The sequence below is a fragment of the Alligator sinensis genome, unplaced genomic scaffold (genome assembly GCF_000455745.1).
Source record: "Alligator sinensis unplaced genomic scaffold, ASM45574v1 scaffold278_1, whole genome shotgun sequence".
Classification (NCBI taxonomy): domain Eukaryota; kingdom Metazoa; phylum Chordata; order Crocodylia; family Alligatoridae; genus Alligator; species Alligator sinensis.
The window spans coordinates 1,190,723-1,203,624 of NW_005841952.1; the positions used below are offsets into that span (position 1 = coordinate 1,190,723).

General features: G+C 48.6%; 1 protein-coding gene across 7 annotated transcripts in view; it reads left to right on the forward strand.

Moving 5' to 3' along the window:
• TECTA (tectorin alpha) overlaps positions 1-12,902 on the forward strand; it is a 60,207-nt gene that overhangs the window by 30,300 nt on the left and 17,005 nt on the right. For all 7 annotated transcript variants that reach the window (XR_003093239.1, XM_025199987.1, XM_025199989.1 and 4 more), the window contains 3 exons: positions 1,931-2,504; positions 5,759-6,369; positions 7,196-7,757. Coding sequence is in view for 6 of the 7 variants with exons in the window: in XM_025199987.1 (XP_025055772.1) it covers positions 1,931-2,504; positions 5,759-6,369; positions 7,196-7,757 (1,747 nt within the window). In the remaining variant the exon portion in view is untranslated. The remainder of the gene's footprint in view (positions 1-1,930; positions 2,505-5,758; positions 6,370-7,195; positions 7,758-12,902) is intronic.

Below are 12,902 nucleotides of genomic sequence, written 5' to 3' on the forward strand. Positions count from 1 at the left end.
CTACTAGTCCCAGCATACACAGGTGGAAATTTAGGAGTCAAACCTAATTCTCAAAAGCTCCTTTGAAAAATCACTCCCTTTGCCTCTACCATCTACTGTCTCAGAAGCCCCTGGTTCTTTTACCCTTCCATCCAGCACAGTTGATGGGTGGGAAATAGACACCGAGTGAACGAATCAGGCATGCTAAAGTGTGGAATAACAGGATTTAATTAGTATTGGACCCAGGCCCTGTGCTTGGGGGAGGTGGTGCTGTGAGCTGTTGGACCGTGGGGACTCTGCTTGGAATGGATGCCAAGACCAGGGCACGTAGCAGGAAATAAATGTACAGTGCCTGTACTGCAAGTCTGTGGTTTTTAATTAAAATACAGTTGCCTGCAGAGCCCCTGGTTGCGGTGTAGTTCTAGTCAGCAAAGCAGCACCAGAAAACAAGGAGCCTTCTTCCCAAGCTCTCTGCAAGTCATTAAGTCTTATCTGCTTGCTTTACTTTTGCAAGTGAAATCTTGCTCCTCCTGGTCCTGCTGAGACGAGGCCCACCGCAGGAGGGAAGGCAGGATGCTACTCTGACTCATGCATCATTAACAAAAACCATTGCTAAGATTCTCAGCTAAGCTCCATTTGCCAAACATTTATTAGTGGTGAATGATGATGCTAGATGCAGAAAGGGCTCCGCTTGATTGATCGAATCCCAGCCCGAGTCTCTGTCATTGGCATTAGAAAAAGCATCTCTTGGCTTCAAGAAAGGGCTGGGAAAAGCAACCCCCTGTGGAATCCGCTGCAGAGTTGCTGACAAACAGTCACTCCTGGCTGTAACCTCACTTCAAGCCATAGCTGTTTAAAAATGCATATACTGCGGGCAGGTGAGGGGAATAAGGGCGTGAGGCTGCCAGCAATCCTGTTTATTACCACTGAAACCCATGGGTTTTTCCAGCAGCCAGTGCTAATACTGAGTGTTGCTCTCAGACATGCCAGTGTGCAGCACTCTTTCACCATGCTCACAGTCTTCCCCACTGCTTCATGCCCTGCTGGGTAATGGGCACCAGCCCCCTCTGCTAGATGGAGTCAGAATTGCTCATTTGTTGGCATAGGCGGTAGGTATATTGTGAATGGAGAGTTGCTTTTCACTCTAGGAGGAGAGACATCTATCCCTTAGAATCACAGAAACGTGGAGATAGAAGCATCTCAGGAGTTTGTCTAGTCCCATCCCCACCTGCTCGAGTCAGGATCATGTGTCCAAGCCACCCTACACAAACGTGGGTTGAACCGGCATTTAAGAACAACTGGTAATAGAGATTGCACAACCTTTCTAGATGGTCCATCTAAGTGCTGCACCACTCCGCTTGACAGAGGATCTCTGCTATTGATCATGACAATGGGGTTAGCTCTTAGGAGCCCAGTCATAGGCCAACACCCCATTGTACAAACACAGAACAAATTGATGGCTCAGACCCCAAATATTTTTATAAACCAGATGTGAAATTCCAAATGGGCATCTTTCTGTAGTAGCAGCTGTGAGGTTTTGAAGAGACCAAGGGTTGGTTAGATTAGCTTATGTCCTAGCTACAGTCTCTCCCGTGCCTTCCTTTTGACTCTTCCGCTCTGATCTCACAAGGGCAATGGGAGATGTTAACGTAGATCAAACTACGGTGCGTGTCCCACTGGTGGAGCACTGGCTGTACTAAATCCTTAGGCAGGTTGGTTGAAGGTATAGCACAGATGGAAGAACCCATTATAGCTTAGTCCCAGTGCAAATGCCTGCTGTCCACCCTGTACTTGAGGTGGGTTTTGGAAGCAACTTCATGCTCTCCCTAGTGTAGAGCAGGAGCTTTTCCACCTTGCTGGCTGAGGTCAGGGAGGGCAGTAGGCGCCTGATCTTCAGAAGTCACATCCAGACAGGGGCACATCCAATTATGTGATGCAATTTTGTTGGCAGGTGAATGGCTACGAAGTGGACCTGCCGTTTTTCCACCCTTCTGGCCAACTGGAAATTTACCGTAGCAAAAACGGCACAGTGGTAGACTCTGAAGGGCTCCTGACTATTCAGTACTCCAACATGGGTATCCTGGAGATACACCTCTCGACCAGCTACTTCAACTGTACAGGAGGGTTGTGTGGCTTCTTCAATGGGAACAGCAGCGATGAGTTCTGCCTCCCCAATAACAAGTGCACCGAAAACCTGGCCGTCTTTTTGGAGAGCTGGACCACATTTGATGAGATCTGTAATGGGGAATGCGGGGACCTGCTCAAAGCCTGCAACAACGACTCGGAGCTGCTCAAGTACTACAGGAGCCGCTCCAAGTGCGGGATCATCAACGACCCCACCAACAGCTCCTTCTTGGACTGCCATGGGGTGGTCAACGTGTCGGCGTACTACCGAACGTGCCTCTTCCGCTTGTGCCAGAGTGGAGGAAACCAGTCGGAGCTCTGCGATTCGGTGGCTCGTTACGCCGGCGCCTGCAAGAACGCAGGGGTGGATATTGGCCAGTGGAGGAGCTACAGTTTTTGTCGTAAGTCGGGGAAGTTCTTTGGTTGACTGTTTTTTTGGCTGACTGGGAGGGGAGGCTGAGTGAGGACGGGGGGGGTTGAACTCTGATTGTTCAGGCCAGAAGCATAACGAAGCAGCCAGTCACCTGGGGCAGTGGTGACTTGTGCAGCACAGGCAGGTGATATTTTTTCCACCCCGCAAAGCTGGCACCAGATCACCCTGCCCTAGTTATGCTACTGGTTTGGAGACCTTTTTGGAAAACTCAGCATCTTCTTCCTAGTAGAAGACAAATAGATTTTTTTTTTTCCTTCCTCCTTTCCTGTCCCAAGATGCTGCTCATGGAGGCTGTGCTTCCAGCCTCGAGTTTGAGGAGAGTCATTGAAAGTGCTTGAGGTGGTCCCATAATATAATGGCTTACCAAGACCAAGGGCCCATGACTTCAGCACAAGAGAATTATTGATCTAAGGCACACCAGTTTCCATAGCCAGGAAAGGGAGTGCTGCAGCTTTGACAGCCCTGTCCATATGACCTGGTACCATTATATCTGGGCCAAACAGACTCACATTTTGGTCTGAGGCTGGGTTAAGGCTCAACCTCTTGCCTGTGGAGGTTAAGTGAGACCCCTTATCTGCTCAGCCTCTGTGCTCCCCACATAAAATGTAAAGCTGGTCACGTTCTTCGCAGGAGATGAGGCTTAGATGATCATAATATGGCCCCATGTGACTTTTTTTTTGGAGGGGGGGACAAAAGTGGCTTTTTGAGCCAAATGAAATTTCTCTTGGAAAATGATAAGGTTTTGGGAGCAGGGGCTGCCTCTTTGTTTTATGTGCAAAGGACACAGCAGGGCATAGCATGGTGGGGTCATGATTCATGATTGGGGTCCATAGTCTCTATCACAATACAAATATCTGTTGTTTTGTAGGGTTACCCAGCACCATGCTATCTGGGCCCTGTATAAATTCATAAGGCAATACCCTGGTCCTAACAAAGTCATTGGGAAATCAAGATTCCTAAAAGAAATTTAAAGCCCAAAAGGGACGGTTCCTACTGCCTTGTCAGCTCTCCTGCCTAACAGAAGCCAAAATATTTCACCCAGGACCTCCTGCAACCATTGCAGTGTCAGATCAGGAGCAGAAGTTTGATTTGCAAAAATAACATCTCCACCAAGTTTTGCTTTTGCTGTTTAACAGGCTCCAGTCGATCCGTGCCTTTTGTGGTGCGAGACACCAGTGATGCATGACGCACGCTCTTATCTAGCTGTGCTAAGCCATGCGTTTGGGGGATCAAAGAGCAAATGGGGATATTTCCTAGCTTGTTTACCAGACGGTTACTCAGCTGAGGGCCCAGATTGGGCCCCAGTAGCATCATAGCAAAATAGGCCCTTGTAACAGTAAAAATATATTCATATTTTTCTTGAAGAATTGGCAATTGAATGGGTGACTTGGACAAATTAAGAGTGTAATCTTGTTTGAGCATGAAGATACAAAACTGTCTCCTTTTGTGCTCGTGGTATTTTTTAAGCATTTCCTTTGCCTGCAGAGACAGGTTTCCCAATTAAGTAATTTCATGGTGGCATTTCAAGAGACATCAGGAGTTCTATTACACTGTAGATGAGCGTTCCAGAATTGCAGATGGATTCTAACAATACTGTAAGCCATCAACAGAGGGTAATTTGAATAAGTCATGTTTTTTGCTATTGCTATAAACTTGCCATTGATGTTACAACATTCATAATTCAGGAGCAAATGTGAAAATTCCACGGTGCTGAAGTACATAATCTGAGATGAACTAGCTGTGGTCCCTTGAGCTCAGGGCTTACAGGCATGTGAAGGGTGGAGGGCAGGAGAAGCGGTGGGGTATTGAAGTTAGGGCTCTGGACTGAGTCGGGAGCTTCGGGTTGGGTTCCTGGCCATGCTACTGACCTGTTGTGTGACACTGGGAATAGTCATTTCTTTTGTGTCTACCTCTGTTCTCACTCCAGCCCATGGTTTGTCTTACCTGTTTTGATGGTGAGTTGTTCAGGGCAAGGGTATAGACATGAAGGGTGGTGATGATAGGGGAGAACCAGAAATGTGCATGTACAGTAGCCACTGAACCCAAAAAAGCTTGTTGCTTGCAGTATACACTGTGGTCACATAGCACACTTACTCTCGAGCAATTTGAATCGGCTCCAGGGTGAAAGTGGATCAATTATTTGATTAGCCTTACATGCATATAAGTCCTACCCTTCCAGGCAAATAGGATCATAGGAAAGTAGGGCTGAAAAGGACCTCACAGGGTCAACTAGTCCAGCCGCCTGCTCAAGGCAGGATCCTCCTGACTAAACCATCGCAGCTAAGTGTCTGTCCAACCTGCTTTTGAACATTTCCAGGGATGGAGATTCCCTAACTTGTCTAGGGACCTTGTTCCAATGCTTCATTGCTCTTGTAATCAGAAAGTTCCTCCTAATCTCCAACCTAAACTTCTTCTGCTTGAGTTAATTGCTCCCAGTCCTGTCCCCTATAGCCACAGAAAAAAAGGCTATCTTTATCCCCTCTATAATCACCCTGCAGATGTTTGAAGACTGTTATCAAATCCCTCCCCGCTGCAACCTCAGTCTTCTCTTCTTCAGACTAAATCATCCTAGTTCTTCCAACCTTGCTCATAAATCATTGTTACTCCCTAGGAAGCAAGGAGTAGCTATACCGAACTAAGTTATCCTGGTATGCCAGCTGTATGTCTGCTCCCCTGGTCGATATTATTTTGGGTAACTTTGTTCAGTGCAAACCGGCTTCCACACCAGGCATTGTAATAACTCCTACTACAGACAGCTACTGGTAGCTTGAGACCTGGTCATGTGTATACTCCTTACTGTGGAGTAAATTTAACACTGAATAATTGTGCTGTGTGCCTGCACCCTTAAATGGACAGTCAGTGAACTCATTTATGCACAATGTCAGCAGTGGCATTGGGGATAGAAGTTCCCAGAGGGATCAGGTGGAGAATATTTACAGAGAAAATTAAAACAAAAATAAAAAGAGGGTAAATTTGAACGGGATCCTGAGATCAGGCAGAGAGGAAACTCCTGCACGAGGGACGGGCAGGAAAGCATCAGGATGGCCAAAACAGGGAAGGAAACAGTATCTGAGGTGGGCGTTCCTGCACCACCATCTCCTTCCTCCCCCCATGGGTGCTACAGGGTCTGTTTTCTCTCTGCCCTGAATCCCCATCTCTGATGACTGAGGTGCTTTTCTCTCTAAGAAGCCATTGACACTGGGTGTGTTTTGTTGCCTCCAGCTCTCGTGTGTCCTGAGAACAGCCACTTTGAGGAGTGCATGATCTGCACGGAGACCTGTGAAACCCTCGCCATTGGCCCTGTCTGTGTGGACAGCTGTGAGGAAGGCTGCCAATGTGATGAAGGCTTTGCCCTCAGAGGGACTGAGTGCATCCCCAGGAGTGAGTGCGGCTGCAATTTTGAGGGGCATCAGCTCTCCACCAACCAGACCTTCTGGATGGACATCAACTGCCAGTCCTTCTGCTACTGCAATGGGTCTGACAACAACATGTACTGCGAGAACATCCCCTGCAAGGAAGATGACTACTGCCTGGAGGAGAATGGCCTCTATTACTGCCACCCCCGCACCGATGCCTCCTGCATTGTTTCTGGCTACAGCCATTACTTGACCTTTGATGGGTTTGCTTTTGACTTCCAAAGCAGCTGCCCACTTGTCTTGTGCACAACCATCTCCAGGCAGCGGTCGGAGAGGTCAGATACTTTCCCCAAATTCACTGTCACAGCCAAGAATGAAGACCGGGACCCATCCTTAGCTTTGTGGTTGAAACTAGTCGAAGTGGAAGTCTTCAATTACAACATAATCATCCAGCGGGCCTACAAACACACAGTGCTGGTGAGTGGCCTAACTGTAGGGTGCCTCAAAGGCAGCAGGCTGGGGTTGGCCATCTGAGGGCTGGGCGGAGGCTCGGGTAGATGGTAGTTATGGTGCTGGATGGGAAATATAAAGCTTTAGTAGATCTTGAGTCCTAGTTTTGTCCCACCCTCGTTTGCTGCAGCACCTGCATCCCAGTTGGATCCTCTCCAGAATTCCTCATGCTTAAGCATCTTCTGCTACATTCCTTTCACTGGGCTGCCATTGATCTCTGCTTCCACAAAGGCCTCCTATTTTCAGCTCTGGTGCCTTTCTGGTTGTGTAAATGCCAGTGCCAATTTGTGCTCAGACTGTGAGGAAGGATGATGCTCCACTAAGCGATGTTGGAGGGTCCAGACTGGCCAGCCAGAAGTTTCCTTCGATCGGCTGGAACTTGCCTGGGCTTTCCATGCTGTCGCTTCTAGAGGCTTGTTTTTTCCCGGAGGGACTTGTTTGTGGAAGGGAGAAAGCAGAATCTACCTATTTCCAAACTGTTTTCATTATATGGCTCAATCTGGGGCACAAGTGGTCACAAACTGCAGTGGTGACAGAAGGAGCCCTAGTGTGGAAAATGTTGGGACCAGATCTAACCTGTCTCTCAGCGGCTAACACTGACTCCTCCAGGGCTGTGTGCAGGTGGTGGTGGTTGTTGCAGTTAGCATGGGATGTATCACCACTTTTTCAGATGTGTTGTATTTAAATCCGTGCACACTAGTGGAAGAGCATAACCCACGAGAAATGATGCTCCTCTGTCCTTGCAGGTTAGTAATGATCAGCTGTATTCATCTTTCTGTCTGCTTCCTTTCAGATAAACAATGAGCGTCTCTACCTGCCCTTGAAACTGGGCCAAGGGAAAGTGAACATCTTTGCCTTTGGTTTTCACATTGTGGTGGAGACTGATTTTGGTCTGAAGGTGGTGTATGACTGGAAGACCTTCCTCTCTGTCACCATCCCACGAAGCCTCCAGAACAGCACGTACGGCCTCTGTGGCCGCTACAACGGCAACCCCGATGATGACCTGGAGATGGCTAGCGGCACATTGGCTACCACCATCTATGAGTTTGGTCAAAGCTGGGTGAAGCGGGACACGTTTTGTCAAGTGGGCTGTGGTGACCGGTGTCCTGCCTGTGGGAAGGTGGAAGGGTTCTGGAAACCCCAGCAACTGTGCAGCCTCATCCCAAGCAAAAGCGGAGTCTTTGCCAAGTGCCACAGTAAAGTCCACCCCGGCTTCTTCTACAAGAACTGCCTCCTTGACACCTGCATTGATGGCGGAGCGACACAGACTGCTTGCAGTTGGCTGCAGAACTACGCCAGCACGTGCCAGACCCAGGGAATAGCCATCACCGGCTGGAGGAACTTCACTTCATGCTGTGAGCAGAGCCTTTTTCTTTTGTCCTTTATCATGTAATCTGCTTGGATGATTGTCTTCTCCTGGGCCAGGTTTCCAGGCAGCGATGCCCATTTGCATCAAAGGGCTGAGCCCTTTGCAAGCAAAAACTAACAGCTTCCATCTCTCACTGTAAAGGGAGTGGGATGTAAAAGAGAAAATCACAGTAGAGATTAGTAGGAGCGAGGTTCACATCCAAGTCCTGATCATAGTTTCATAGTTTCAAAGTAGCTAGGGCCAGGAGGGACCTGAACAGATCATCTGGCCTGACCCCCTGCCACAGGCAGGAATGAATGCTGGGTTCACAAGACCCCAGACAGGTGATCATCCAACCTCCTCTTGAATATGGCCAAGGTAGGGGCGAGGACCACTTCTCTGGGAAGTTGGTTCCAGATTTTCGCCACCCTAACTGTAAAATATTGTCTTCATTGCTCTGCGTAATCCATGGGAGATTAATCTCAATACATTGGCCCTTTTCCTTGTGCAAAAGAGTCCATGTCATAAAATGGCCATCCTCTATGGTAGTATTAATGCCTCCACCCATACCCACTTTGTGGCAGCCTGAATAGCTGGTGGAGCACAAGGACTGCATGAAACATGGAGACTGAGCTAGTGTCTTGTCCTTCCAAGTGATTCCTGAAGACAACAACATAACTAAGATTGGATGACAGGGGCAGCAGCCCTGGGTGCCAACTTTGGGGGATAGGGGGGAAAAAGGGCAGTGACAACATATCATCTGCCACCACACCCATGCTGCTGGCACCAGCAGCCAGAAGTTGCTGCTGCCCCAGGCACCCAGCTGCTCTGTTATGTCTCTACCTGAAGAACAGAGTCCAAGGCTTGTTGAGGTGGGACCATGATAATGAGAGCTTGTGGTGCCACTGCCCTTGCTTAAAAAGAGCCTCTGAGACTCTATGCTGGCTACATTTCTCCTCCAGCCTGGTGGCAGGGTGCAGTGAGGATGCCAGGCTAGGTTTGTAGGTAGCGTACGCTAGTACATACAAGCAGCCTTCTAGCTATCTTGGCAGGAGGGAGCATCCTTATGAGGTGGGAGCTCTGCATGGTCTTGAACAGATTGTTTAACATACATCTTCTGTGGGGTGAAAGCTGAAACCTCTCGCAGCAACGTGGAGCTTGGGGGACATCAGCTATTTTACAGCTTTGTATCACTTTCACCAACCTGTTTCTCCGGAGCAGGCAGGAAGAAATCCTGAAAAAGTCAAAACATTTTGGCACTTTGGGCATTTATACATGTGCTCTAGAAAGGGGGGGATGGTGCACTTTAATTAGAGGGCTCTAATTAAAGCGCCTAGAGAGTCACGTGTATCAGCGTCCCCACTCTGAAAAACAGTAGTGGGGGTGCTTTAACGAAACCTCGTCAGATGAGCTTTAGTTAAAGCACCCCTGCCACTATTTTTCAGTGCGGGGATGCTGGTACACGTGACGCTGAAGTCTGCTGGAGCGCAGTAATCACCACGCTCCAGCAGGCTCCATTAATCAAGTCTGCTCTGACACACTAATTACAGTGCATCGGAGCAGCCTCACTGCACGTGTATAGGCGCCCTCTGATTCCAAACACTTTTCATTTTGAAATTCCCCTCTGTTTTATTTTTTTAAAAGGCTTAAAAATCAAACACAATTTTTCCTTTTTGGGACCATTCAAAATAAGTGTAAAAAAATGCTTTTGGAACAGCCAATGAACCAGAAAATTAGCCGCTGTTTCCTGGGCCTCATCTGCAGACTATTTATGATGGCCCATTGCTAGGAAGCAGCATAGCAGAAAACCGCTATGTAGTGCTGCTGTTATTGATGCTGAGGGAGATCGCCATCATGATGTTGGTCTCTGGGGGCAGGGCGGTGATGGTGATTACAGTAGAGCTGAAAATCCTTGAAGCTCCAGAACCAAAAATATTGGCTTGAGATCACAGAGCTGAAAAGAAGAGACAGGGAAGAAAAATAGCTCAGTAAATAGCTCAACAAGAAAGAGATGTGTACAAGAGTCACGGAAGATTATCTCTCATGTCAATGGATTCATAAAGGAAATGGAGCTGCAGAAGAATGAATTATGGGTCAGTCACTAAATCTGATGGTTTCCTGAGCACTTGGCAGAAAACAAGTTTGTCTTCAGAAATTCTCCAGGCTGTTTGGTCAAATTCATTGTGCTACGGCCTGGTTGGGGAAAGGGCCAGAGAGGCTGTTCTTGTTTCTGTTCCTGGGCTTATAACCAATCTGCTCAGTTGCTGAGATTGGCAATGTGCCTTGGTTGTGCCAAGAAGGGTTTTCACTTGGTTTTCCCAGTCTAGGGAGCAGGGAAGTCGTCCTTTGAGTTCTGTGCCAAGTCCCCGTGCTGTAAAGTAGCTTGCCTGCCTCCGCCTTGCAAATACAATAAGCACCGTCACCAGATCCAGTGGCAAACACAATCCCCGCTTCCCGTAGCTGGCACCTTATGCCCGGGGGAGCCCCATTAAAGTCAACAGCACAGAGCACCATTGCAAGGGTTTGCCCGTCACGGCTCAGTTGCTGAACTGGGGCCATGATTCCACGTCAGGTTTCTCAACCTGTCCGTCGCGACCCAAAAGTGGGTCACAAGGATATATGAAAGGGTCGCGAACACACTGTAAAGGAGAAAAATATAAAAGACAAAAACATGGGGAATGGTGGCTTTTCCCTTGCAGGCTGGCAGAGCTCCAGTCTGCAAGGGGCTGCTTGGGACCCTCTAAGTCCCACACACACCCACGTCCTGCCCCACACGCTGGTCAGGGTCGGGAGTGAGGGGCACTGGGTCAGGACTGGCCGTCAATGTTTCCAAATGGGTCCTGGTACAAAAAAGGTTGAGAACCACTGGCGTAGTTTTGTTAAAGGGTGAGAGCCGTGGGGAGACCAAGACTGAACCGGGCTTTCCCTGATCACAGCATGCAGGTTGGGCTGGTCAGCACAACAAACCAAAGCCAGGTTTGGAAAGGAGTTAGAGCAGTGGGTTTCACCCTTTTTATTTGCAGACCTCAACATTTCAAATGGAGGCACAGACCCCTTTGAATTGTGTGGTGTATTCACGTTTGATTGACCATAGTCATCTTCCGTGCACCCCCAGGCATGGTCCGCAGAGCCCCGTGGATTCGCAGACCACAGGTTGAAAACCACTGGGTTAGAGATCAAAGGAGTGGCAACCAGGGTCCCTGACACGGCTGCGTTTGTGCGGTAGAGGTGATACTGGTCTGTGTTTCTCTTTGCTAAGCTGAGGAACCGTGCTAGATCCTGGTCAGCCCTGCTCCAGGCTCACTGAAGCACCATCTTCAAACCGTGTCCTGTGTTCAGTCTCACACCATGAGCAGTTAGATGTGTTATAAAGCCCTTCCCAGCCTTACAGATAACCCTTGTAGTACAGTTTAACAACGCGGATCTCAAAAATGGGAGATGAGAGCCAGCGGATGCAGCAACATTTGGAAACTAGCCACTGGCTCTGTGGGAGAAGCCTGGTCTTCAATTAATGCACCGGCTCAGGAGACTGTGGCTTCATTCCTGGCTCTGCCACAGGCTACGTGTGCGAGTCGGGGCAAGTCACTTGCACTTTCAAGGCCTCAGTTTTACCACCCATAAAAAAGAGATGTTGCTGCCTGTGCAAGTGCCATGAGGAGAAACACAGTAGTGGGGCTCAGGCACCCCAGGGATTAGGGGGACAGGTAACCAAGAAAATAAAGTGCTCCTTTTGCATCTGGGGTCAAGGCCATTATAACGGGCGCTCTCAAATCAGCTGCACTTGTCATGCAGAAACAAACCACTGAAAAATATCTTCCCCTCTAGTGCTTGGTTCACTACTGCTCCCTGCTGATGGAAGACACTCCCTTGGCTTGCATGGTTGAATGCAGTATGCCGTGTCCTGTGTTCAGATCCTGCAGAGAACCTCTGCCAGGGCCTTGCTGAATAGACAGACCCCTTACAGTGCAGTATGTTTTGCAGGTTGTAGCAAATCCAGGGCTGCAAAGGGTTAAATCCCAAATTCAGAAGGGAGTAGCTCTTCCTCCTTTGTTAAGCATGAATTTTATTAGTCATATATGAGGGGAAGATTATGTGTTTGTTCTAATGACACCGCCTGCTATTGTCAATAAGATTACAATGCATTGTTCAGTTATACTCCTCATAAGTGGAGCTGCAAACCTCTCCAGCAGACAGACTATCTATTGGGTGAATCAGACAAAAAGTAATTTTCATCACTAACAAGTGATTAAATTGTGTTCTTTCTCCTTTCTTCTCTTCAAACTCATGACTTAAAATCTAATGCTCCTGAATTGCAGGGACTCTCTGGCTGCGGCTGGGCCAGGTATAGCGTGGGCCTGAGCGGCGCCAGCTTCCACAGCTTGCATTTCATATCTGAAGTGTCCTCAGGAGAGCAGGATGCCTGTATGTGATATAGGTGTAGGACTGTAAGGCATATATGAGGACAAAAAGGGAGCTTGGGAGTAATGGAGGTCTAGACAGCTCTGTCTAATGGGGAAGGTGCTCGCCTGGCCTTGGGGAGCCCTGGATTATATTCTAGGTAGCAGTTCTACTACTCATCGATTGTGTGTTCTTGGGCAGGGTGGAATTAGCATCTCATGTAGGATCCTAAATCCACTAGCGACTTCTAGTTAACATAAAACCACTGTAGAACAGGCTGCCGGGACGAGCTGTTAAGTCAGCCATGTGCTGACTAGGTCCCTGCAACATGCCATCCACCCTATGCAGAAGCAGCCAGGGAGCAGAGTCGGTTGTTGGCCCTAATGTTGACAGGGCAAGGAGCATGTGAAGAAGACTGTGTGAGCTGGCAGAGAACCAGCCTGGTCAAGTTTATGTGCAAGGGAGACAGGGACTGGAGATGAGTCTCCGGTGTGTGGACCAGAGATGGACACGGGTAGGTCAGAGCAAAAGTTAGAGGAGGACTGAAAATGCGGGTTTTTGAGACGTGTGCCTAGGCAGGGTCAAAGGAATTTGTTGGGAGGGAAGAGACCAGGCTCTATACTCCACACACGTGTAATTTATGTTGTCAAAACTGGCCCAGAAGCCAGAGCCTCCCACCCCTGCTCTTCTGAAAAGGACCAAGACCTTACGTGACCGGGGGACCATGTTCGAATCCTGCTCTCAGGGTTCTCCG